Genomic DNA, 27,641 nt, shown 5'->3' on the forward strand with positions numbered 1-27,641 from the left:
ATTCTCCTTTCTATTTCCCAAGTACTGGATAGGCAATCACCACTAGGACTGGAATTATAATATTTGTTTTTGTTGTTTTTACTTTCGCATAACATATATGTGTGAGCCATCAGCATCTGGATCTGGATCTCTGGAACTCCTTGCTTCTCTTCTTCTCTCCTACTTTAATTCCTTCCTCTCTCCCTTCCTCCCTTCCTCCCTCCCTCCCTCCCTCCCTCTTTCCCTCCCTCCCTTCCTTCCTTCCTTTCCTCCTTCCTTCCTTTCCTTTCTTCCTTCTTTCTTTTGACTCTAGTCTGTCTCTGAACTTTCAAGCCTCCTGCCACAGCTGATGTACAAATACTGTTGCTGGGAAATTACCAAGTACAAACTCATCTTTCAATTATATTGTATGTATGTATTTTAATGTAAAAACACTGTACAGAGGTTACAGTTGCATATGTAAGGTAATAGTTGCATATGTAAGGTAATAGTACATTTCCTATTGAATGTTACCTCCTCCTTTGTTTTCCCCTACCATCCCTTTCCTGCCCACTTCCACAACTCCTTCCTCTCCCCACAAAGTTTCAAAGTCCCTTTTCAACATAGTGTATTGTACATCTCATTGTTACAATGTATCCACATGTATCCTTATTGAAGCATTTTGTTATTTCCCTTCCCCTCCCCAAAGTAGAAAAATGTATATAGAAGATGCAGGGCACCAGAATCAAATACACTGAAAACCAGGCTTATATGCTGGGAGAAGAATATACAAAAACTCAGAAAAACACATAGTATATAATAAATATATTACAAACAATAGCAAGCAAGAAAAAAACACTTGTATCTCTCTTGTATTCATTTCACTTAACATCATCCTATATGGTCATATGTACTTACTTTTTGAGTTTTTCTGCTTGTCTTAGATATATACTAGTTATTGCACATGAGGACATTAGGGAAACTATGGAAACTACCTTTCTTTGTGCCTGGATTACTTCATTTAATATATTTTTTCCCAAGGCTTTCCATTTTCTAACAAATGAAGTATGTCACTTTTTCTAATGGAAGCAGAATTTAAATATGTGTGTGTGTGTGTGTGTGTGTGTGTGTGTGTATGAATATATATATGAGTTTGTGTGTATGTGTGTATATATAGTTATATATACATATATATCACATTTTCTTGATTCATTCATTTACTGTGGTGCATCTGGTTTGGTACCATATCTTAATATATAATCCTGCAATAACCTAGGTGTGTTGGTTGCTTTAATATAGAATTGTTTGTACTAATTTGTTTAAATTCCCAAAAGTAGGATTGGAGGGTCATAGGGGAGCTCTATGTGTAGCCTTTTGAGGAACCCTCATACTACTTTCCTAAGTGGTTGTACCAGTTTACTCACAATAACAAAGCAGTAGGGTTGCCTTTTGGCCACATTCCCTCCCTCATCCATTGTTATTAGATTTCTTGATTATAGAAATTCTAACTGGGATGAGGTGGAATCTTAATGTTATCTTGATTATTATTTCTTTTAGAGCTAGAGAAGTTGAGCATTTATTTCTGTGTCTATTGGCCATTCTTATTTCTGCTTCAGAGACGTTTCTCTTTCAGACTTTAGTCTACTTATTTATCGGACATTTGTTTCTTTGAGGATCTTGCATGGGGATTTAATTATTTGAATTCTAATACATTTCATTTATTTATTTTTTTATTGTTCAGTCATGGGGCTTGAACTCTGGACTTAGGCCCTCTGCCTGCACTCTTCCGCTCAAGGCAGGCACTGTACTATTTGAGCCACAGGGCCACTGCTGGTATTTCTAGTGGCTTATTTGAGATAAATCTCACAGACTTTTCGTCCAAGATGGGTTTAACCATGATCCTCAAATCACAGCCTCCTGAGTAGCTGATTACATGCTGAGCCACCGGTGCCTGGCATCTAAGTAGTAAATTTTAGATATGATCCTCTGTCTGTGGTATATATAAGATCTCCTAGTTCATCGGCTTTTTATTGATCTTTCTATGTCCATTGCCATGGAGAAGCTGTGTACGTTCATGTCCAACCTTTCTTTGTGTTTTTGTTTCTGGGTTTTTATTTAAGAGAATTTTGGCCTGTTACAAAGAACCCTAGAGTTTCTCCTACTTCTTATTGTAATGTTTTCAGAATGTCTGCATTGACATTGAAATTTTTGATCCATTTGCTGTTGATTCTATTGCAGGGTGAAATAGAGATATCTATGTATTTTTTTCTGCACCATTTACAGAAGAGGCTGTCTTTCATCATTCTATTTTTTCTCCTGTATGGACATTTAGTTGAATATAGGTCTGTGAGTTCAATTCTGGTTCTTCAGTTCTATTTCATTGGTCCTCAGTTCGATGCTTGTGCCAGTGGTTTTGTTGTAGAGTTTGAAATTTGGTATTGTTATTCCTCCATCACTGTTCATTCTCCTAAGCAGATAATACTGCTTGAAATCCTGGAAAAGAGAGTTTATGGGTAACCCTAAGCATTTTCTATTCATATTGGAGAATGTAGAGATAAAGGAATCAATATGAGAAGAAACATATTACATGGCATATTAAAATGGAAAAATATGAGAATATAAAAAGGTTGAGTAATTCTGCCTTTCCAAACAGTGGCCAACACAAACCAAGAAAAAATCATGTTCTATAAATTTCCATGCATTTCCATAAGTGGTAACATCTGGAAAATGGAAGACTATTGTGATCAGAGCAATTATTAATGTTTACATTTTCTGATTCTGTATTTGGCTGTAGTCCAGGCATGAATCACCTGGAAAAGTAATTAAAGCCACTATAGTCAATGAAACTTGTATAAACAAAAATTTGGAGGAACCATAATTTTTGTATAATCAATAAATTCATAGGTGTTTACCTCAGAAAACTGTGATTTATAAGAATACATTTTGGAATAGTTTTTCAGATTGTTCCTTACCATTCTGACTACAATATTGCCAGGAAAGAATCAGTTCATTGAATCATTTTCCTTGTTACTTACCTTGTGTTCACATTTTGCCCCAATGTTCTTAGAACAAATTCCAAATATTAATAAATCTTTGAATGTCACTGACTACAATACAACTTCAGTGATTTTTTGTTTCCTCATAAGTCACACTGTCATATCAAACTATCTTTTACGAACACATACAATGTGCACTACATATTAGTAATTGTAGCTATCCATAGGCTACTTCTATGAAGAAAACCAATTGAAGCCTACCTCATCTGTGCATGGTGCTTAGTTATTTCAAATGTAGTGACTAAATTTATCTCTAATACTTTCATTGAAAACGGTATTTCTAAATTTATCTCTGTTACTTTCATTGAAAAATGTGTTAACAAAATTATCTTCTATGCAGTAGTCTACAATGCAGTAGCCCACACATTGGAGACAGAGAAAACAGCACCAGCTTACTAGAAGGAATCAGAATGAGGATCAGGTTGCAGGCTGGTCAAAAACAGTGAGGAATCCAACTACAAAACAAAGTACGAATTTTAATACTGTTGAAATGAATTGTACTTCATCGAAACAGAAGAAAAAGTTGGAAGTTTTCTCTTTTTTTTTGGAGGGAGGAGGTCCAGTCGTGGGGCTTGAAATCTAGGCCTGAGCGCTCTTCAGCTCTTCAGCTCAAGGCTAGTGCTCTACCACTTGAGCCACAGCGCCACTTCCTGTTTTTTTTTTTTTTCTGTTTATGTGGAGCTGAGGAATTGAACCCAGGGCCTCATGCATGCAAGGCAAGAGCAATACCACTGAGCCACCTTCCCAGCCCCCAAGTTAGATGTTTTCTTACACATTGACTCAATTGAGAAAAGCTCATGTTGGGCTCGAAATCTGGAGAGCAGGATTCTTACATGAATTCGATTTCTCCTATCACAAGAATGATGAACACATCCACAATAGAAACAAAACCTCATCTTTGCTACTGAGATGCCATCTGATGGGAATCGTTTCTATCTACCTGCTATGCTTCATGAGATATCAAGCATTCCCATACCTTCTTTTCTTTTACCTGTTCATAAGTGTCCATGATTTTGTTTTTGCTTAAGGATGTTGCCCAATTCTCGACTTTTTTTCCTTTCATGGTTTTGTTAAAATGTCTCAAACCTGGTTCTGTTGTTCTACACATAGCAATTTCTAAATTCTTTAGCTCTTCATGTTCACAAAGCAGTAATTCCAAACACGGAGATTTGAAAATCAACATTTTCATTTCCTTAGTATTTCCATACCAACTACTTATATTTCCAGGACTTTAATCAGGTACCCTAGATATTTCATGAAGGAACTTGACACTGAGTAGTACATACAACCAATATCCTTAAGTCTTTAAACTCTCAAAGTTTTGTGAATATTAATCCAAAACATTTGGTAGGAAATTGTTAAATAAAATTATTTATATTTATGAAAACTAAGACTTGGGAATCTACCTAATACTAGAAGAGTGACATATACAATGGACCACATGCGATACATCATTACACGTGTTAATTCTACTTTTTAGATCTTTGAGCAGTAACTATTTTTAATAATACCTAATTTCATGTGTTCTGTATAAGCCTGACAATTGAATGAAAGTTCTACAAACTAAAGTTTATATTCCAGGAAATTTCCAAATATATTCTATCACAAAGTTTTTGTTTTGTGTGATATACTAACTGTAATATTTGTATAAATATATGTGTATGTGTATATGTACATATATACATATATATGAAATAATTCCCAGAATATTTCTCATATACATATATATGTATATATACACATATTTCTTTTTTGCTCTTTTTATTTTTTTAAGTTTTGTAGGTCTTGGGGCTTGAACTCTGGGCTTGGGTACTATCCCTCAGCTCTTCAGCTCCAGGTGAGTGCACTACCACTTGAGCCACAGCACCACTTCTGGTTTTCTAGTGATTTATTGGAGGTAAGAGTCTCATGGACTTTCCTACCCAGGCTGGCTTTGAATCATGATCCTCAGAACTCAGCCTCATGAGTAGCTAGGATTAGAGGTGTGAAGCACTGGCACTTGGCTGCTCTTTTTATTTTATATTTGAAAGTAGTTGCTTTCAGAAATCTTAGTCCATTTTACTTGTACTTTATGTGAATATGAATTTAAGATGTTGAAGAACATCAGGGAAGGCAGAGGAACGTTTTTGGCATAAGTTGAATACATTCTGAAAATGTCTTGTTTTGAAACTACCTTCTAATAAACATGTTGATCATTCTCATTCCTGTTTATCAAAATAGACACTGTCATTCTGAGACAAAGTCTATCCTTACAAGAACATGGTCAACTTCATATCAGAATGAAAACACAGAACAAACATGAAACTTTTAAACAGCATGCAAACTGCACCGTAATCAATTTGCTTTAGTAAATTTGCACTGGTAAGATTTAGTTTTGTGATGTATTATTGTAATTGTTCATCAGGCTCCATTTATGACCACACGAATTTTCCTATTGCTCAAATGATTCATACTGTTTGTTTACCAAAGGTATCATTTACAACTCTTCCATGGCTGGCAGTAGGAAAATAGAGAAATTAAGAAGTTAAGAAAATAATAATATTTAAAGATTAATTAATTGTGGGTATATGGACCATAGAATGTATAATGCTGTCTAGGAAGAAGAAATAACAGGCCTTGAATATGAGGCTTGGGCATTTAACTTGGAGACTGGTTCTTGAATTACAGTCCTGGGACTTGAACTCATGGCTTGACATGTATTCAAGGCCTAGGACCACACCTTTTTGCCTGGGCCTTGAACAAATGGCCTGGCCCTTGAATTCAGGATTGGCCTTGAAAGTAGAGCCTGGGTCTTGAATTTGCCTCCCCAAAATAGAAATCACTGCAGCGCCTGAAATTTGTCCTGGGCCTTAAAATCAGGATCTAGGAGTTGAAATGGGGCCCTGGACCTTGAACTTAGTTTCTGGGACATGAACTGGGGTCCGGGGACTTGAACTCATATTTTGGCCAGAAACCCTTGGCCAGGGCTTTGAACTCACACCTTGGGACTTGAACACATAGCCCGCTATTTGAATTGGGCCACTGGACCTTGAACGCATGGGCTGTGAATTCAAATTGGGGCCTTGGCCTTTATTTCCATGCCTACAACTCTAATTTGGGGCCAGGCACTTTTACTCATGACTTTGGACTTAAACTCTTGGCCTGGGCCTAAATTCAAGGCCTTGGCTTAGCATTAATGTGGTACTTGAACTGGGACCCAGAACCTTAACTTACAGGAGTGGAGGGGACCTGGACTTAAACACACCCTTGAACTTATGCTCGAGCCTTGAAATCAGAAGGTGGAAGTTGGATTGTAGATGGAACTTTCAACTCGGGGCCTGGGATTTAAACTTCTGCCCTACACATTGAATTTGGGGCCTAGGCCTGAATTCAGGTCTGTGAAATGAATTCCTAGCCTGAGCTTTGAATTTGGGGCCTAGAACTTCAACTTTCTGTCTGGCTTTCAATTTAGGACAGGACTTGAACTTTCAGCATGGGAATTGAATGCAGTGCCTAGGCCTTGAACTAAGGTCTTAGGATTTGAATTCCCAGCCTTTGCCTTTAACTGAGGACAAGAACCTTGAACTTTTGACCTGGTTCTTGAACTCAGGGTCTGAGCCCTGAACTCAGCACTTGGGGATTCATTTTCAGCATGAGCATTGAAGTTGGGGCTTGGGACTCTATATATCAGCCTGGGAATTGAATTCAGGGCCTGGAGCTTAAAGTCCCAACCCTGGCATTTAATTTGGGGCCTGTGCCTTGAACTTGGGAACTGGAATTGGAACTTGGAACTTGGGTTGAACTCAGGTTTGGGGCTGATACTCCCATGCTGAGCCTTGAACACACAACCTGGAACTTGAACTGGTGTCCTGGATCTTGTACTGTTTGTGGGGCCTTGAGCTCACAGTGTGCAATTTAAAAATGGGGCCAGGGATGTAACAGAGCCTGGGCCATGAATTCTGCCTGGAAGTTGTACTTGGAACTTGTGAGTTGAACTCAGGCTTGGGACTGAAACTCACATGCTGGGCCTTGAACTCACAAATTAAGATTTGAACTGGTCTTTAGGCCTTGTACTCAGTGTCAAGGCCTTGAGCTCACAGTGTGCAAGTTGAACATGGGGCCAGGGATATTAACAAAACCAAGAACATGAACTCGTACTGGGCTTTGAACTCAGGATCTAGTACTTGACCTCATGGTCAAGGCTTAAACTCGGAGCCTGGAACTGGAACTCATAGCCTGGGGCTTGAACTCATAGGGTGGTACTTGAAATGTTGCATTGGAACTTGAACTCTGAGCTTGGGGCTTGAGTTCACAGCCTGGGCTTTGAATTTGCAACCCAAGTCTGAACTGGGTCCTGGGCCATGAACTTGGAGCCTAGGAATAGAACTCATTTTAGGGACTGACAGTCTTAACCTGGGCCTTAAACTCATAACCTGGGCCTTGAATTCACAGCCTTCACCTTGAACTCACAGCCTGGGCCTTGATCTTAGGTCCTGGTTCTTGAACTGTGTCCCTGGACCTTGAAATTGACAAGAAGAGGGTACTGAAACTTCATTTTGGGGTCTGGGCTTTGAACCCATGGCCTGGGCCTTGAACTGAGAACCTGGGATTTGATCTCTGGGCCTTGACTTTGAATTCATTGCCTTGCCATTCAACTTGTAACAGAGGCCACGAATTGTGTGCCTCAGCCTTGAATTGGGGCCTGGAACTTGAATTCATATACTGGGTCTGAAAATCTGGGCCTGGGTCTTGAACTCACAGCTTGGACCTTGATCTCACAATGTTGAACTACAGGAGGAAGTGGGGGCCTGTGCCTCCAACATAGGACCTAGGACTTAAACTCACAGCCTGGGCCTTAAACTTGAACCTGGGCTTTGAAATACATGCCTGGGAATTGTACTGCAGCCTGAGCCTTGAACTTGAATCCTGGACCTTGAACTTTCATCTTCACATTGGAACTGAGTCATGGGTCTTGAACTCAGGGCCTGGGACTTGAGTTTGCAGCCTCTGTCTTAAAGTCTTGGCCTGGACTTTAAATTATCAGACTGAAACATGAATTTGGGGCCTGGAACTTGACATCTCAGCACAGGAATACAATTCAGGGCTTCGGCCTTGAACTCATTGCCTAAAAGTTGAACTGTTGGCCTGGGCATTGAATTATCAGCCTGAGATCTTAATTCGGGGCTTAGGAAGAGAACTCACATCCTGGGCATTAAACTCAGACCTGGGCCCTGAACTCATGATCTGGGATATAAACAGTGGCCACTGACTTTCAATTCAAGGCTGGCCCTTGAACTCAGGGTCTGTGACTTGTATTCTTAGCCTGGAATTTTTACTTATGGTCTGGTACTTGAACTTTTAGCCTGGGATTTTAACTCCTGGCCTAGACTTTGAACCCTTGGCATGAGATCTGAACTCCCTGGACTTTGAACTAATAGCTGGGGTATTGAATTCAATGTTTATGACTTGAAGTCATAGATTGAGCTTTGAAATGTGGTCCTGGGACTTGAATTCAGGGTCTGGGCCTTGAACTCACCACTTAGGCCTTGAATTGCGGTCCTGGGACTTGAACTCATAGCCCGGTCCTGACACTCTGGACTTTAGCACTGAACTCCCAGACTGGGCCTAAAACTCACAACTTGGGCCTTGAATTCATGGACTGGTACTTGAACTGGGACCCTAGATTTTGAACTCAGTGTGAAAGGGGACACTGGAATTTCAAATTGGGGCTGGGGCCTTAAGCTGCTAAACTGGACCTTAAACTCATAGGCCCTAGTATCAACTTCTGGGCCTGGAACTAAAAGTTCAGGATTTAAACTCAGGACCTGGGTACTGAATTTTTGTCCTGGGAATTGAACTTGAAGCTTGGACCTTGAACTCAAAGCCTACAAGTTAAACTCAGAGACTGAGCCATGAACTCTCAGCCTGGTACATTAAATGAGTCCTTGGACTTTGAATTCAGGGCTTGTGACTTAAAATCAGGGCTTCGACTTTGATTTCAAAACCCAGGCCTCAAAATGCTGTTTGGACCTTGAACTGTTTGCCTGGGACTTGAACTTATAGCTGGGCCTGAAACTCTTGGCCTGGGCCTTAAGTCAAAGCCTAGGCCTTGAACTCATAACCTGGGGCATGATCTCATGGGCTGGTAGTTTAACTGAGGCCCGGGACCATGAAATCAGGGACTGAGGATTGAAATCATAGTCTGGGCCTTGAACTCAGGGCCTGCAACTTGATGTACAGACCTGTCATTTTTACTCTGGAATCCTTGGGTCGTTAGCTTGGGCAGGCCTGCTCAGGCATGCATGTCATCTATACTGTGAACTCCTGGCACTGTACATGCATATCCTGGGGTCCTAGGGTTTTTCAGTGCTGGCGATCCTGCTATTGAACAAGAAGCATCTTTATTGAGGACTCCTATTACTGTGCATGTGTACCCTGAAATACTTGGATCTGTTAGAAACAGTGAACCTGTTGACATGCAAGATGATCTGGATACACTGGCATTCTGTTTGATCATGAGCTCTTTTGCTATGACACCCTATTGTCTTTCAAAATTGAAGGAAGAGAAATAGGATAAATGATTAACAAACTTTCAGTTTTCCACACCCATAAAATTTCCTCACTACAAAGTAAGTTTTACACATGAGGCTCTCATTACAAATCAATAAAATCAAGGATTTTTCAATTTTATTTAGGGAATGAATTCCCTCAAAATGTACTGTTGTAGAGCATTATCCATGAGGAAAATCATGGGTACTTGTAGACCTCCAGTAAGCATGAAAGTTGGGAACAAACAAGCTAAAAAATTCCATCAACACAGTATAGATAACAGAGAAAAGACGCCTGATAGAGGTCACTTAGAATCCTGTAGAAGGCTGAGATCGGAGGATCAGGTTTTATGGCAGCCCATTAGATGCCTCCAGGAGGCTGTCATCACTAATTCATCACCTCAGAATTGGAAGTGGAAGTGTTGCTGACTTGGTAGATCATTAGCCTTGATATGTAGAGCTCTGGGCTTGCACCCAAGCCTAGAGTTCAAGCCCAATGATCACCACTAACAACAACCAGAGAAAGAAATGTAAAGCAACATACACTAATAATGTCCCACACTCATGGTATTTCCAAAATCTCTGAATTATTTTTACCGAAAAAAGCCCATTTCATTTTTATTCACTCTCTATTTGGACCATCTTGCATTTCCTCTTTGAAACTCAGAGAGTAATGTTGAGGCAGTGATATTTCCCTAAATTCCTCCTTAAGCTTTTTTGCTAGAAAACTTAATGTGACTTCATGGTAATATGAATCCTGTTTCCTTATGCTTGTATATATTACAGAATCATGTTTTTTTCTGGCTTCTAAAAAGTGGATGATACCAGAGAATTACTGAGAGAGTCTGTGGCAATATAGAAGACCATGTTACTTGCTGATTTGTGTCTTAAAGTTTTAATCAACCCTATATTTTTCATTATACATATGTGAGCAAATTTGTATGTATAATCAGATAATATTGTTACCTGCCCATTTGTAGATGCAAATCTTTGTGTGTGTGTGTATAGAAAATAGAATGCACTCACAATTTTTTCCTACTCTGTTTCTGCACCCATAAAGGGAAGCAAGGCAAATTACTATGATTTGTGGAATTCAAAACGAAGGAGATTTTGCCTGCCTACAATACTTGATTTAATTCAATCATGATAAACATTAATCACAGGTTATCCAGGATATTTTTCTTTAATTTCTTTTTGGTGATGAAGATTGAAACCATGATTGTACCATTGATTTCAGTTCTTACACTGGACATGTGGGTATACCTCTGGCATAGAGTTCTCTAAGTCAGACATATTTAGGAAAATAAATTGAACAATTAAATGCTAATTGAAGTTAATGTTCATGGCAAAGTCCAGTATTTCCATGCTCATACTGGCAGATAACATGCATATATCCTTAAATATTAGTTATTTTTTCTGGACTGATGAACATATTTACCTGATACCCCTTCACAATGTGATTGTCACTTCACAATAAAATTTGTTTTGTCTACATATAAGAATGAAAAAAGTTTATTGTTTTTAAGAAATTGCTTTTAATTGTATCTGAAGGTATTTTCATGCTATCCCTTCATATTTTACTTGTCTGTCTTTAAGCGTGTATCTTTGTTATGAAACATCTAATGAAATAATAACCCTTTGTGTTTTGTTTTAATGCATTCCTTCACAAATATTGAAATGGAGATCAAAAAGCCATTAGAGATATTGGAATTGCAGAGTTCAAGCCAAATGACCTTTGAAAAAGCCTATCAGAAGATGCCAGTTGAATAAAAGAGAATTTTGGGAAAAAAGTCATTATGGGTAGTAGCTATTATACACCAGTAAGCATTTCAGAGTTTCAGACAAGTTCAAATATGCCTGTGAATTGTTTTCTTCTTTCAGATGTTATCAAGAAAAAGTCTACAAAACATGAGTAATACATTCTAGTCATGAAAAGTTACAAGAACTAACTGCCACTTTTTATCTTTTTTTGTTGATTTACTATAATATCAACACCTATATTGAGTTTTTCCCTGTGTCTTGCCTTTACTCCGTAGTAGTAGTTTCACAAAACTATAAGAGGTTTATCATTACCTGAGAACATTATTTCATTTTCTCTTCACAATCCTTAAATTTCTGAGAACAGTTTTACATGTACAGGTTTGATATCATATACCTCGATGTCAAATTCTAAGGCACAGGTTTTACATACTTTTATATATGTTAAACAGTGTAAAATATTTCCTAACTAAAGATACCTTTATTAAGATCTATCTATCTATCTATCTATCTATCTATCTATCTATCTATCATCTCTCTCTTTCTCTCTCTCTATACATTTATATGTATATGTCTGTATGTATATATGTGTGTGTGTGTGTGTGTGTGTGTGTGTGTGTCTGTACATATAAAACCAAGCACGTACTTCATTCCTTGCTTCATAAATTTCATTAATGAGAAAAGTATTCTGTGCTCCAGTCACCTGTTTCAGGGGCTGAAATATTACAATCCAATTATTTGGAGAGGTGGGCTTGGAATATATTTAGGAAAGAGGATAATTATTTCCCTACAACAAACCAACCTTCGAAATAAGAGTGATGTAAAGCACTTCTACATAGATATACACACTATGATCCTAGTTCCCAAGAGTTAGACGTAAAAAAAAAATCACCAGCGTTATCCTTCTGTTGAAGTATAGCAGAATTCTAGTGAATTTTATGATGAAAATCATAGTTCTCAGAAGTGGAATCTCCCTTTCTCTCTTTGGGCCAAAAGGGGCATTTCAATTGACATAGCCTGGCTTGCATGTAGGGAGCTGAGGCGAGACTCCGCCCACTTGGTGCTTGGCGGGACGCCTGGGCTGTGCGTGTGCAAGAGCCAGGTAGAGTTCCCAGCCAATCCCATGACACCTGGTGATGGTGAAAGGCAGGCGACCAACAATAGAAAGACCCGCGTTCCGATTCTCATATATAAGCGGCTGTGTTTCGGGTGCATGCTCTCTGGCGCCCAAGCTCTCCTACAACTAAAAGGCTCTCCAATAAAGCATGATCTGAGAAGACTCCTGGTGTGGTGGTCGTTTTTCCTCGCTGGTCGAGTAGATGGTCACTACAACTGGTGCTGAAACCCGGGAACGAACCTGGGACGGGACCCGCGCGAGAGGCCGAATTGGAGCCAGAACTCAACACGCGGAGAGGAGACATCGGTAAATATCCCCCGGTATGCTGTTCACTGTAGATTTAGATATTTATTGGTTGCTTGCATTGCTTCTTTCCTTGTGGCTTGTCTTTTTGATGGTGCGCACTTGCCTCGAGGAGGGAGGGTTTGATTTAATCCAGGAAGGACGCAAAGTACTAACGCAGCATCAGGATAATCTATCAGAGTCAGCATACAGTAAGGGGGAGGAAAATAGGCCTAAAAGAAAAAGGGAAAAAAGACAAAAGGATCCTAAAGAATTAAAGCAAGAGGGGCTGCAGCCCTCAAAAAAGGAGAAGGGTTTCAGAGAGGAGGGGGTCTCAAAGAGACCCCCGTGCCCTTCTTTAAAAGCAAACCGGTTCTCAGCCCTACATGTGGAAGGGCAGGACCAAGAATATAGTAATCTTGTGAGTGACTCAGAGAAAGAAATGTTAGAGGAGGAGGGAGAGCAGCTCGATCCAGCTGATAGTGAAGAGTTAGAAGAGGCTGCGGCGGAGCACGAGGCAGACAGATATGGAGGGTGGCGCCCCCTAGGGGTGGGAGTACCGCAGCAGCCAGGGAGAGGAAACGGAGCTGCCCCAAACCCGTCGGCCCCCCCGCCGTGCCCGCCGGCAGGGAAGAGTCACTTTATAAAAGAAAAAACCTGGTCACGATTAGCGGCCGTCTTTCCAGTTTTTGAAAATCCCATTACTAATGAAAGAAATTTTGAGCCGGTTTCCTACTCCCAGTTAAAAGATTTAGTTGAGGCAGTCAGGACTTATGGAGTGATGGCTAATTATACCACTGCCTTGCTTCGAAGGCTAACTATTAATGCTATGATTCTGTGGGAGCAAAAACTGTTCAATATTTTCCTGAATTACTGGCTAAGCAGGCAATTTTGGGTATAAAGTATTGTTTGATGCACTTTGCAAAAATTCCAGATAAATTAATTATTCCATACACCCGTGAGCAAGTTGAAATTTTAGCAGCCACAATGGATATGTGGGCAATTCTTGTTTGCTCATTTCCAAATGTAATTGATAATCATTATCCTAAGCATCCTCTGCTTGCCATAGTTAACAAAAATTTAGTGTATTTTCCTGTTGTCACTTCAAAGGAGCCCTTGGCTGATACTCTAACCATCTTTACGGATGGATCAAAATCTGGACAAGGTGCCTTTTTTGTTCAAGGACACAAACAGCCGGTAGTCTTTAATTTTCGGCCAAATGTCCCACAGGCTGTTGAATGTTTAATTGTGCTTGAAGTTTTTAAAAGTTTTGATCAACCTTTTAATTTATTTTCTGATTCATTATATGTTGTAAATGCCGTTGCTTCTCTTGAAGTTGCTGCTTCAGTTAAGCAGGCCAGTACAATTTCTAATGTTTTGTTACAGATTCAATCCCTTATCTTAAACAGAAAACATCCTTTTTATATTGGACATATTCTTGCCCACTCTATGTTGCTGGGCCCGATGGCAAAGTGTAATGATTTGGTGGACCAGGCAATTCGGGCTATGGCTCTGGTTGCTGCTGATCCTGTAGAATTGGCAAAAGACTTTCATAGATTGTATCATGTACCTGCTAATACCCTTAGGAAAAGATATAATTTGTCCAGGCATGTGGCAAGAGATATTGTTAAAGCCTGTAAATCTTGTGTTACCTTTCTTCATCCTCCCCATGTGGGGGTAAACCCCAGGGGGTTGAGACCAAACGCCCTATGGCAAATGGATGTTACTAATCTGACGGAATTTGTTAAGTTGAAATATTTACATGTGTCTGTGGACACCTTTTCTGGTGTCATTCATGCCACACTCTGGCAGGAGAAAAGGTGTCTCACGTCAGAATACACTGCTTAGAAGCTTGGGCAGCTTGGGGAAAGCCCCTTAGACTTAAGACGGATAATGGCCCTGCTTATACTTCCCATGGTTTTCGCGCCTTTTGCGCACAAATGCAGGTTGCCCACACCACCGGATTGCCCTACAATCCTCAAGGACAAGGTATAGTGAAAAGAGCTAATAGAAACATAAAAGAAATGCTTCAAAAACAAAAAGGGGGAGTTGCTGAGTCCGCGTCCCCCAGGGAAAGACTTTCTCTTGGGCTCTTTACCCTTAATTTTTTAATTCTAAATGACAACGATCAGTCTGCCGCAGATCGGCATATGACAAGAGACTCCATGGATACTAAAGACATGGTTATGTGGAAGGATGTTATTAATAATAAATGGTATGGACCGGATCCGGTAATAACGAGATCCAGGGGAGCTGTTTGTGTTTTTCCACAGAGTCAAGAAGTACCTCACTGGGTGCCAATGAGACTGACCAGGCCGGTGGAGACTGCAGAAGAACCCCATCTTGAAGATGCCATCCACTCAGCTGATCTTCCTGCTGTTAGCAACAGTGCTAATAGCAATCCCTGTGATAGCTAAACCGATGATGCTGTGGGCTGTTACAATTTACTGACTGGATTGCCTCTGCGGTGTCCTTTTCCAAAGAGCGGGTGGGAGTCGGAATGTTTTTAGCCTGCTGCTTGGGAGGATGCGTGGTCTGCCTATGGTTGGTCTGTCGCCTTCGAGCCCAAACCAGAAGGGACAAGGTTGTTATTTTGCAAGCATTAGCCACTTTGGAGAGTGGATCCTCACCCCAGATTTGGCTGTCAGCCCTAAGAGGCAGTTAAGCCTTACCATTCTTCATAGCCTTAGCACCCCGAGGGATCAGGGGATCCCATTGCACCAGGACAGTTATGCAATTTGCAATTTGGGACAGGGTGCAAGGCAAGTGCACTGCACTTGAGGAGATGGTTCTCATCTCCTCAAGAAGAGCATGCTGGGTTGCAAGTGGGTTGATGCCCAAGATCCCACCTCTGCAAAAAAGGCATCGGACGGGCCTGGTCATCACTGGGGAAGGCGCGCCCCTCAGGCGAAGGCCAGTGCAAGGTCCTCTCATTAATGTCTTAGACAGAGGCCCAACCTCTACTCTTACCTGTTGCCATAAAACAAAGAAGGGGGAACTGTAGGGAGCCGAGGCGAGACTCCGCCCACTTGGTGCTTGGCGGGACGCCTGGGCTGTGCGCGTGCACGAGCCAGGTAGAGTTCCCAGCCAATCCCATGACACCTGGTGACGGTGAAAGGCAGGCGACCAACAATAGAAAGACCCGCGTTCCGATTCTCATATATAAGCGGCTGTGTTTCGGGTGCACGCTCTCTGGCGCCCAAGCTCTCCTACAACTAAAAGGCTCTCCAATAAAGCGTAATCTGAGAAGACTCCTGGTGTGGTGGTCGTTTTTCCTCGCTGGTCGAGTAGACGGTCACTACACTTGCTGATGAAGGACCTGAGATCATGAAAAGAAAAATGATTGTGTCAGTACAACAATAATTAGCACCCTATGTAGAGAAGACAGTGGATGTGACCATTGCAAATAACATGTCTATTTGATGAAGGGCTTCCTGCTATCTTTGGTGTGTCTTGTTAGTTTTCACACACACATTAATGTGTCCACATCAGTTATCAATCTTCCCAAGTGTACCCACTTATGTTATTCATTTTACTCTTGGATCTAAACAGTACATATATTCAGAGCTTTATTGAACATCAGCTGTTGTCCGCTAGAAGTTCATTCTCACATCCTATTTTCTAGTTTTGGTTGAAAGACTAGGCCACTATACTCTGAAATATAGTTTTGATTCTATCATGAAATTATAGCAACAGTGATTAAATTAAATGTCAGCTCCCCCAATTTAAGCATTAATCTTTGCTACAAAGCTCTTTAGAAATATTTCCTAGCAGTTATTTATAATAGGCAGATAAATATCAAATGATAGTTTAGAAAAATGATATTATGGGCACATGAACTTTCCTATAACTACACATTTTCAGTACCTTCCTCAGTATTTTCAGGTATAATTCCAACTGTAATCCACAATCTAGAATTATCCTACCAAATCCATTAAACAAAATGCCCTCCAATAGGATCAACATTTCATGCAATTAATAGGAATTATACTCACATGTTCTCTCCTTAGGTATATGCGTTATATGCATATGTGAGTGGATACAAAATCACCAGCTACTTTTATTTTCAGATGAAGGTAAATTTAATCATAAAACTTTATTCAAACTTCTAAGAGTTGGCCAATTTGAGGTAGCACTACATTTGCTGAATCTGAAATAATCTCCATTGTCTCTGAATTTCCTAGAGAGAAAATCCCCAAAGACAGTTTGCTTGGGGATCATCTATCTATCTATCTATCTATCTATCTATCTATCTATCTATCTATCTATCTATCTATCTATCTATCTATCTATCTATATCTATCTATCTATCTATATCTATTTCTATCTATATCTATCTATCTATCTATCTATCTATCTATCTATCTATCTATCTATCTATCTATCTATCTATCTATCTATCTATCTATCTATCTATCTCTCGATCTTTATACAAAATTTCCCAATGATAAACGTAGGCAACACCGTGTAATGTGACTCCATGAAAATTCAAGTATTTTACCTGGTACTGAATATAATTGGCAGCTTAAATTATATTTTTAGGGTGACAGAATAACAATAGTCTACATATTCATGTTAAGAGAATGGGTGAAAATGTAAAGACCAAATCGATATTTTCTTTTTTTTCAAATATTGTTTATATCGTTGATTTGCTTCTTTGCGATGAAGTGCATTAATTTGTATATGTTCAACCTTTCTATGTGTGTGTCAATTTCTTCATGTAATTCTCTCCCATTTCTGTTTCTGAATTTTTTGGTTTGACATGGTGCAATCTTGTTTCAACTCATGCTTCCTCAGTTGCGAAAATAAAAATTTTTGTTACATTATTTAGGGAAATATCTATCTTCCCATTATTTTAATGTGAATAATTCAAACATACATGTATGCAATTTGGCACCTTGCAATAATAATTAAAATAAATCATTTTTACATAACTACTGCCTACACTTCTTACTTCTTATCATGCATTTAAGATAACTATTAATTTCTCTAGCATACACAGAGTTTACAAATATTGATATTTCCTTTCACTAAAGTTCTGATGATATAGTAAGTTAAATCAGAGTCAGTCTTTAGAACCTCCTAATGCTGCACTGTTTAATTGCAATATTCACATCGACAGGTATTGAAAATGAATTCTACATTGTTCTATATCTTCCCTTAAGATCACTATGTACTGTGAATGTTATTACTTTACAAAGATTTGCATGTTTCACGCTTCTATAGGAAACAAAGTGATGTCACATCTTTTGTAATTACGTTGATGATTTTGGATCAGATTGCTTCAAATTTTTTCGAATATTTATATAATTCTTGAATGAATTCCTTTGAGTCTTCTCATCCAAGAACACAGATTGTTTCACACTGTGATGTGCAAGAGCTTAGGAAATGAGCAAATGAGGACAGAAGTAACATAAACTCATGAATAAAGTGCTTTCAAATGAGTAAAGTTTTATTATATTTCTTCATCACATCCTGATTTTTGAGTCTGAAATTCCTGGTGGTATACTCGGTTTTGTCAATGTGATATATTTGCAAAGTTTTATAAAACTCTGTGGAGGCTTGTATGTTCGCCAAGACACAAAGTGTGAAAAGTTAGACCGAAACCATAGAACTTGTTCAATGACTACAGTGACGATAATACTGTATGACAAATGACAACAGGGGATCCTGTGTAACAGCAAGACTCAAAAGACAATATGTTGAAAATGATCTGCACAACATTGGGGGTTAATGGGTATTGAGAAAGAGAGAAAAATGAGGAAGGTGGTAACAATTTCCACAAGATTTTGACTAATTACTTGTGTAACTATAACCCAAACTAGGTCATTATGACACTAAAACTTAATAAGAAAGAAAAATTAGATGTAAATAATAGAATTGATAGAAACACTGTTACATATCACATCTTCAATTCACTTTGAAACAGATAATGACAGTATCTATTAATTCTTTTAATTCTAATTTTCAATTAGCTTCTTTTTGCATATACAAGACAGCAGAAAATTAGACAATTGTTATTTTTAGAATTGTTGTGTCTCTAAGAAGTTCTATGAAACAATTGCATGAAAGCAAAAACATTTGAATACTTATGTTGGGGTTCATTTCACCTAACATGAACTCATCTGACCTTTTCTGCTTGTCTCAGACACATACTAGTTATTGCAAATCAGGGAAATCATGGGACCTATGTTTCTTTGGACCTGTCTTACTTCACTTAGTATAATTTTTTCTAAGTCTTTCCATTTCCTAACAAATGGGGCAATATCATTCTGATAGAGGCATAGAATTTCATTGTGTACATATACCACATTTTCCTTTCCATTCACGAACTGAGGGACATTTGGGTTGGGTCCATATGTTGGCTATGGTAAATAATGCAGCAATAAACATAGTTATGCTGGTATGTTAGTAAAATTTGAGGAGGGGAAGGGAAAAAAACAAGTCGTTTAAGGAGGGATACAGGTGGACCCATTGCAACAATGAGATGTAAAATCGTTATGTCAAAAACAAACTTTACCACTTAGGCTGGGGGCAAAGGGGACGGAAGGTAGGGGTTGTAATGGGAAGGAATGTGAAGGGGAAACAAGGTAGGCAATAATGCTTGATAAGAAATGTTCTCATTATCTTACCCATGTAATTGTAACCCGTCTGTACGGTATTTTCACAATGAAAAAAAAAAAACGGAAAAAAAAAGATCTCTATGAATATCCTAATCAGTTATTTCCAGATTACAGAAGGTTTGGTAAGGTCTTTTGCATGGAAGATATATAAATATGGTTTTGTTAACAGTGAATAGTATTCTGCCATTTATATACTACTTTTAGTACTAAATAAATAATTAATAATTTGAAGTTCTACAGAAATTTCATGTGGATATGTATGCTCCACTCAAAGATGCACACTGATAATGGAATGAGAACTTTCAACACAATTTTTAGACATGGATACAATACTGCCAGGATTTTGACAGAATCATTGTATCACAGGTGATCACTGAGTAAATGTGTGAAAGTTGTATGATAGCTTTTGATTGCAGACGTTACTCGTAGTAAAATACGAGCTACAAATACAGAGAACACATGCCAAGTATTCTAAGAATGTGATTTGTCAAAAACTCTATTGAACCTAGCAAAACATATAATTATACTATGTGGTGAAACTAATAAATTTTGGAAAATATTGCAGAGCCCAAAATAACTGTGGGCAAGTTGCATTTCCACTCACCGACACCACCCAAAAAAAGGGAATACTGAAGTCCCTGAGAAGTTCTTTAGCCAAGTATGAATCCCAATTTTAACACTATCTCTGTTACTTTCATTTTTTTTTGTCACTTGAATGAATTACTGCTTATATTAAAGTTGATAAGGTATACCTACATTTGGATGGATATTACACTATAATAAAAGTGTGTTGTGTTTGTTATTATTATTTTTTTCTTTTTGTCTTAGAGCACTTTAGTTTCGAAACCACAATGTAATCTTCCATTTCATAACACTTTTTTTTTTTAAATTATAAATCAGAATGAATTTGACAAGAATTTTTCAGGGGATTAAGTCAATCTGAATATTAATAAATGTGAACTTAACATTATATTTGATTTCAGTTTAATTGCTTTTTACTTTTCTGCATAAATCAAATTCCACCCTTGAGAATAGAAAAAAAGATCATCATTCTTTAACACAGTTTGGTCGACTTCGCATTTAGTAAGCATTAGAGTTTATTGTCAAACATTATATTGTCTATATCACCTTTCAATCCTCCTCATGTTTTCATTATCATCCAGAGAACAATACTTTCCCTGGAGATCTTAAAAAGAAGAAAAATTCTCACAATGCAATAATAGTCACATGTGATAAAGGTACCTCTACCTCATAAAGATTAATACAGCATTTGGATACCATATTAAGTTTGTTTTTGCTTTCTGTTGCTATTTTTCCTTCATTTTTAAAAATTGTATTTTATTTTATTTTGTGAACATACTGTACAGAGGGTTACAATTACATGGGCAGGATAATGCGTACATTTCTATCAAGCATTACAGCCTCATTTGTTTACCCTTTACATCCCTTCCCAGCCTCCTCCCCACCCCCCCACCCAATACTCAGCCCCCCCCTGCACCAACGTTGTAAAGCTCGTTTTCGACATGAAAACTTGTACTTCTCATTGTTGCAACAGGTACACCTGTATCCTTAAACGACTTGTTTTTCCCCATCTCTTCCACAAGTTATACTGACATCAAATATAGTCAAAGCAGTGATTATACTGTGGGGAAGGGACATACACAGCAACCAAGAGATAATCTTATAAGTGCGTTAGAAACAAATGCAAGAAAGAAAAAAAAAACATTAAAATAAAAATCTAAGGGTTCATTTTCCTAGCATCACATTATCTGACTATTTCGCTTGATTCATACATATACTAGATATTGCAAATAAGGAAAACCATGGGACCTATGTTACTTTGGGCCTGCTTACTTCGCTTAATAAAATTTTTTCTATGTTTTTCCATTTCCTAACAAATGGGGCAATGCCATTCTTTCTGATAGAGCCATAAAATTCCATTGAGTATATATACCACATTTTCTTGATCCATTCATCTACTGAGGGGCATCTGGGTTGGTTACATATCTTACCTATAATAAATAATGCTGCAATAAACATAGTTGTGCCGGTAGGTTTAGTGTGGTCTTGTTTGTAAACATTTGGGTAAATGCCCAAAAGTGGGATTGGTGGGTCATAGGGGAGAACTATGTGAAGTCTTTTGAAGAACCTCCATAGTGCTTTCCAAAGTGGTTGAACAAGTTTACATTCCCACCAACAATGAAGTAAGGTTCCCTTCTGTCCACATCCCCATCAGCATCTGTTGTTGTTAGAGTTCTTTTTTGCTATTTTTGCCATTATACCTGGAGTGAGGTGGTATCTCAATGTTGTTTTGATTTGCATTTATTTTATGGCTAGGGATGTTGAGTATGTGTCTATTGGCCCTCCTTCTTTCTTCTTCAGAGAAGTTTATGTTTAAGTCTTTAGCCCACTTATTTATTGGGCAGTTGTTTCTTTGAGGATTTGTTGTTGGGGGATTTAATTTTTTGAGTTCCAAGTATACTTTAGATATGAGACCCTTGTCTGTTGTATGGCTAGTGAAGATCTTCTCCCAATCCGTGGGCTTTCTATTGACATTGCTAGCTATGTCCTTTGCCATGCAGGAGCTGTGCAACTTCATGCAATCCCATTTGTCCAACCTCTCTTTGATTTGTTGTGTTTCTGGGTCTCTATTCATAAAATTTCGGCCTGAGCCAAGGAGATCTAAGGTTTCTCCAATTCCATCCTCTAATGTTTTCAGAGTGTCTGCTTTGACTCCGAGGTCATTGAACCATTTGGAGTTGATTCTGGTGCAGGGTGATATATAAGGATCTAGCTTTAGTTTTCTATATGTAGTTAACCAAATTTGCCAGCACCATTTACTGAAGAGGCTGTCTTTCTTCCATTCTATTGTTTTAGCTCCCTTATCAAAGATTAGATGGCTATAGGTCTGTAAGTTCATTTCTAGATTTTCAATTCTATTCCATTGGTCCTGAGGTCTGTTCTTATGCCAATACCAAGCTGTTTTGCTTACTATGGCTTTATAGTAGAGTTTGAAATTTGGTATTGATATTCCTCCAGCAGTGTTCTTTCCATTGAGGAGCGATTTTGCTATTCGGGGACTTTTATTGTTCCATATGAATTTTTCGATTGCCTCTTCTATTTCCTTGAAGAATGAGGTTGGAATTTTGATAGGTATTCCGTTGAATTTGTAGATAGCCTTGGGAAGTATTCCCATTTTCACGATGTTAATCTTGCCAATCCAGGAGCATGGGAGGTTTTGTCATTTTTTAAGTTCTGTGTTGATTTCTGTTTTCAAGATTTTAAAGTTTTCATCATAGAGGTCCTTCACTTCTTTGGTTAAGTTAATTCCTAGGTATTTTATTTTTTGTGGGGCTAATACAAATGGATTTACTTTCTTAATTTCAGTCACACTTTTCTTATTGTTGGCATACAAAAAAAGCATTGATATTGGGGGTTAATTTTATACCCTGCTACTTTGCCAAATTTTGAATCAGCTTGAATAATTTGGGAGTAGAGGCTATGGGATTCTTTAAATACAAGATCAAAGAGGGAGAGATTTATTTCTTCTTTCCTTTTTTGGATCTCTTTATGTTTGCATCTTGTCTTATTGCTGTATCTAAGCATTCTAATACTAGATGGAAGAGAAGTGAAGTGAGTGGACATCCTTGTCTGGTTCCTGAGTTAAGAGGAAATGCCTTTAGGTTTTCACCCCTAACTATAATGCTGACTGTAGGTTTGTCATATATAGCATTTATTGTATTGAGGAATGTTCCATGGATTCCTAATTTTTCTAAAACCTTCATCATAAAAGGGTGTTGGATCTTGTCGAATGCTTTTCCTGCATCTATTGAAATAACCATGTGTTTCTTATTCTTGCTCCTGTTGATGAGTAATATTAATTGATTTGCATATATTGAAACAGCTTTGCATCCCTGGAATGAATCCTGTTTGATCATGGTGTATGAAATTATGGATGAATTGTTGAAGTCAATTGGCAAAAAGTTTTTTTGAGAAATTTTGCATCAATATTCTTCAAAGAAATGTGTCTATAGTTCTCTTTTTTTGATGAGTCCCTGCCTGGTTTTGCAATGAGGGTTATGATGGCTTCATAGAATGTGTTTGGTAGTGCACTTTTTCTTTCAATTTCATTGAAGAGTTGAGGGAATATTGGTGTGAGCTCAGCTTTGAAGGCCTTGTAAAATTCCGCTGTAAAACAATCTGGTCCTGGACTTTTCTTAGCTGGGAGTTTTCTTATTGCTGTTTCTATTTCAATGCTTGATATGGGCCTGTTAAGATGGTTTAACTCATCTTGGTTTAGTTTTGGCATGTCAATATTTGCTAGGAAAAGGTCCATTTCTGTCAAGTTCTCAAACTTATTAGCATAAAGTTTTGAGAATTATTCCCTTGTAATGTTCTGAATCTTGGTTGTTTCCATGGTGATGTTTCCATTCTCATCTCTGAGTTTATTAATTTGGGTGTGTTCTCTTCTTTTTCTGATAAGATTTGCTAAGGGTCTGTAAATTTTGGTAATTTTTTCGAAGAACCAACTCTGTTTTGTTGATTCTTTCTAAAGATTTTTGGATTCTAATTCATTTAATTCTGATTTAAATTTAATTATTTTTATCCGTCTATTGGATTGGGGTTTATCTTGATGCTCTTTTTCAAGGAGGTTTAGATGTGTCATTAAATTGTTGGTGTCAGATTTCTCCAATATGTTGATGTTGGAGCTCATTGCTGTAAGCTTGCCTCTGAGTACTGCCTTTTCTGTGTCCCAGAGGAGCTGGAAATTTGTGTGTTCATTTTTGTTGAATAGCAAGAACATTTCAATTTCCTTTCTAATGTCTTCCATGATCCACTCGTGATTCAGCAGTGTGTTGTTCAGCCTCCATGTGATACCGCACTTTCTTTGGTAGCTTTTGGTGTTGAGTTCTAATTTTGTTTCCTTGTGGTCAGAGAGAATGCAAGTTATAACTTCAATGTTTCTGAATTTGGACAAGTTTGCTTTGTGGCCTAAAATGTGGTCTATTTTAGAAAATGTTCTATGTGCTGCTGAGAAAAACCTGAATTTTGATGCTGCTGGGTGAAATGTTCGGTAGATGTCTGTTAAATCTAGTTGATCTATGCAGTTGTTTAGATCTGCGGTTTCTCTGTTGATTTTTTGCCGAGTTGATCTATCTAGTGGGGAGAGTGGTGTGTTAAAATCCCCAACAATTATTGTCTTTGGATCTATGTGGAATTTGAGAGAAAGTAGTGTTTATTGGATAAATTTGGGTGCTCCATTTTTTGGCGAGTAGATATTTAGAATTGTAATATCTTCCTGAAGGAGAAATCCCTTAATTAGTATGTAGCAACCTTCTTTTTCTCTTCTCACAAATTTTAATTTGAAGTCTATTTTAACTGATATTAGGATTGCAACTCCCGCCTGTTCTTGGGAGCCATTTGCTTGGGAGATTTTGTTCCAGGCTTTAACATTGAAAATGTGTTTGTTTATTATGGGCAAGATGTGACTCCTGAAGGCAGCAGATAGAAGGGTCTTGTTTCTTAATCCAACTAGACAGTCTATGTCGCTTATTGTAGAGTTAAGACCGTTAAAGTTAAGAGATAGGACTGAGAGGTTTTTGGGAGTTCCTGCCATGTTTTCCGCCTTCTTGGGGGCTGCAAAAACTGGGTTCTTCCTATTGTTCTTGGATTCTCAATTTGGGTGCAGTTTCTTGGCCTTTATTGTGGTCTTGTTTGTTTTCTATTTGTAGGACATCTGAGTGTTCTCAGCCTGCTTACTCCATTCCTGCCTTTTTCTTTGAGTATTCTCAAGCTGCTCACACAAATCCTGTGGCAGTTTTTAAGTAGCTTCCTCATGCTTATGATATTCCTGTATAAACTTTTGGATTGCCTCCTCTCTCTCCCTATCAGGCTTATACAGAGTCCTTTGTATGTTTTCAAACTTTTCATTTGTCATGTTTGCCAGCATTGTTTGTAGAGCTATTTGGGAACTCTCCTCTAGATTATTCATTATCTGTACTCTCCTCTGATTATCAATATTGGGAATTAAGATACCCGGATTTGCCATTTTTCTTTTGTTTTTCAAGCTTACTCTGCCCATTAGAGATGAAAATAGCAGCATCAAACAGAATCTGAATTTGCACAGTCAATAGTCTACAGATACAATCTAGTTCAAGAGATATATCTATTCAACATCAAACCACTATATGTTAATGGACTATGAACCGCAAAGAAGAATTTGGAAAACCAGAAATTATTAGGGTTAGGTAGGGATGTTGGTAAAATTAGGAATAGATTGATGTGGGGAGACACAGGAAGAGTTAATTAAGTCCTAATCTCAAAGAAGGAAATAGGTTGAGTAGGATGAAAGTCGAGAGAGAGAAAAAATGAAGAAAGGGAAAGGGAAAAGAAAAGAGACCAGAAAAAATAGAAAAGTAAAAATTAATAATATAATGCAGAACGAAAACAATCTATTTAGAGAGGAATGCAAATATATTGAGAGAAGGAGAGGGATATAAAGGAGATGTGAAAAACTTAAAAATAAAAATGCTTAAAATATTATATAGGTATAAAGAGGTAGTACTGCTGTTAAGGAATTTAAGTCTCAGAGATTTTGAGTAATTTTGAGTAATAATTTTGTGGATTAAAGGTGTTCACAATGGGGGATAGGGTCTAACAGTCAACTACGGGTTTAGCTGAGGATGTGCAGGACGAGAATTAAGTCCATAAAGAAGAACAAAAGAGAGGAAAACGTGAAAAGGATAAGAAAGGAAATAAGAAAGATCAGAAGTCTAGTATAGCTAAACAAAAAAAACAAAAAGTCAATTAAAAAAGAAAAAAAAAGAGAAAGAAAACAAAAAAAGAAAGAAAAACGCACACTCACGTATCCCTAAAATAAAAATTATAAGAGGAAAAAAAAGTTACCGGAAGACAATTTTTTTCCAAAAAAGGCAAAAATTAAAGATTAAAAATAGTTTTAGAAAAGTAAAATTTTTTTTATATTAGGTTCCAAAAAGAAGAAGAAGAAGTAGAAAAGAAGAAGAAGAAGAAGAAGAAGAAGAAGAAGAAGAAGAAGAAGAAGAAGAAGAAGAAGAAGAAGAAGAAGAAGAAGAAGAAGAAGAAGAGGAAGAAGAAGGAGAAGAGGAAGAAGAAGAGGAAGAAGAAGAAGAAGAAAGTTCTTCGATTTTTTTGGGAGGGGTGAGAAAAATCCTGTATCTCCCTTGTGTCAGTAATGAGCCTTTTGTTGGAGTCTCTGGTCTGCTTGTGGTCCTGTGGCTTGGTTGGTTTCTTAAGTCAATTTGTTCGGACAGGCAGAAAAATGCTCTGCTTTACCCAGGATTTTGCAATCCTCCTCCCAGGCTAGTTCAATGGGAGGCAGATCTGCTTTGAGTATCACAAAAGAGGGGGATGCAGTGATGAGACTAGGTTCTGGGTAGACTTGAGGCCTTTCAACAAACAGTAGCTTTTCCAGAGGGATAGTTTGTGAAAAACTCACAGAGCCCAGCCTGGAACCATTCTCATGTTTTCTGTTTACTGAATTTCAATTGATTGTCTAGGCTGCTAGAGGGAGGGGCAGCCTCTGGCTCTGATTACCCAGTGAAGAAAGCCACTCCAGGGGCTGGAGCCTGAGCTGGGTGACTTTTCTCTGGGTGGAGCTGAGTCTGGAAGTTCATGCCACCGTGAAGTTCTTGTGACCTGCTAAATGACTCATTTTATTCCAAGGCTTGAGTTGGAGCTAGCAGCTCCGCCGAGGTTTGTCGGTATCCAAGATGGAGATCTCCGGTACTTGGGGGGGGTGGTTTGGCCTTCCCTCCTCTGTTCCCTGAGAAAGAGTGAGAACGTCAGGCTTCTACTCACACTGAGTCTTGGTTCCTGGGTCATCTCTGGTCTGCGACCTGCAGGATGAAGATGTCTGCTCCTTGTTTGTTCTTGCTTGTGTTGAGTAGAATCCACTCGCCTGCTGCATCTGGCTCCTTCATCCCGGACTCTCTGTGGCTCAGGTATGGCTGCTGTGGTCGCCGCCACCATCGCTGCTGCCGCTGCTGCAGCTGCTGTCAAGAGCTCACATGTGTTTCCTTGCCTGGATTTTCCTTCTCTGGCCTGACTCTGTCCTGTGATGGCACACTTGGCGTGATTCTCTGGCTTAGGACTGTTCACTGGAACTCTAAAACTGCTTTCTATGAGAGCATTTGTTTAGACTCCAGCTTCTCCTCTGCCATCTTCCTGGAACTCTTTTCCTTCATTTTTAAAAAATCATTTTCTTCAAAAGATGCAGCACAGAGAGATTACATTTATGTCATTAATGAGTGCATTTCTTGTTGAGTTCTGTTATTCCTCC

The 27,641-nt window shown here is 38.4% G+C and overlaps 1 protein-coding gene across 1 annotated transcript in view; it reads right to left on the reverse strand.

Moving 5' to 3' along the window:
- The window catches only part of LOC138830001 (endogenous retrovirus group K member 5 Gag polyprotein-like), a 57,900-nt gene extending 30,569 nt beyond the window's left edge, over nt 1–27,331 (reverse strand). Inside the window, exon 1 of the mRNA XM_070026477.1 lies at nt 27,161–27,331. Coding sequence (XP_069882578.1) covers nt 27,161–27,331 — 171 coding nt within the window. The remainder of the gene's footprint in view (nt 1–27,160) is intronic.
- Nucleotides 27,332–27,641: the final 310 nt, after the last annotated feature.

The sequence above is a fragment of the Dipodomys merriami genome, unplaced genomic scaffold (assembly GCF_024711535.1).
Source record: "Dipodomys merriami isolate MVZ:Mamm:240054 unplaced genomic scaffold, mDipMer1.0.p SCAF_18, whole genome shotgun sequence".
Lineage (NCBI taxonomy): Eukaryota > Metazoa > Chordata > Mammalia > Rodentia > Heteromyidae > Dipodomys > Dipodomys merriami.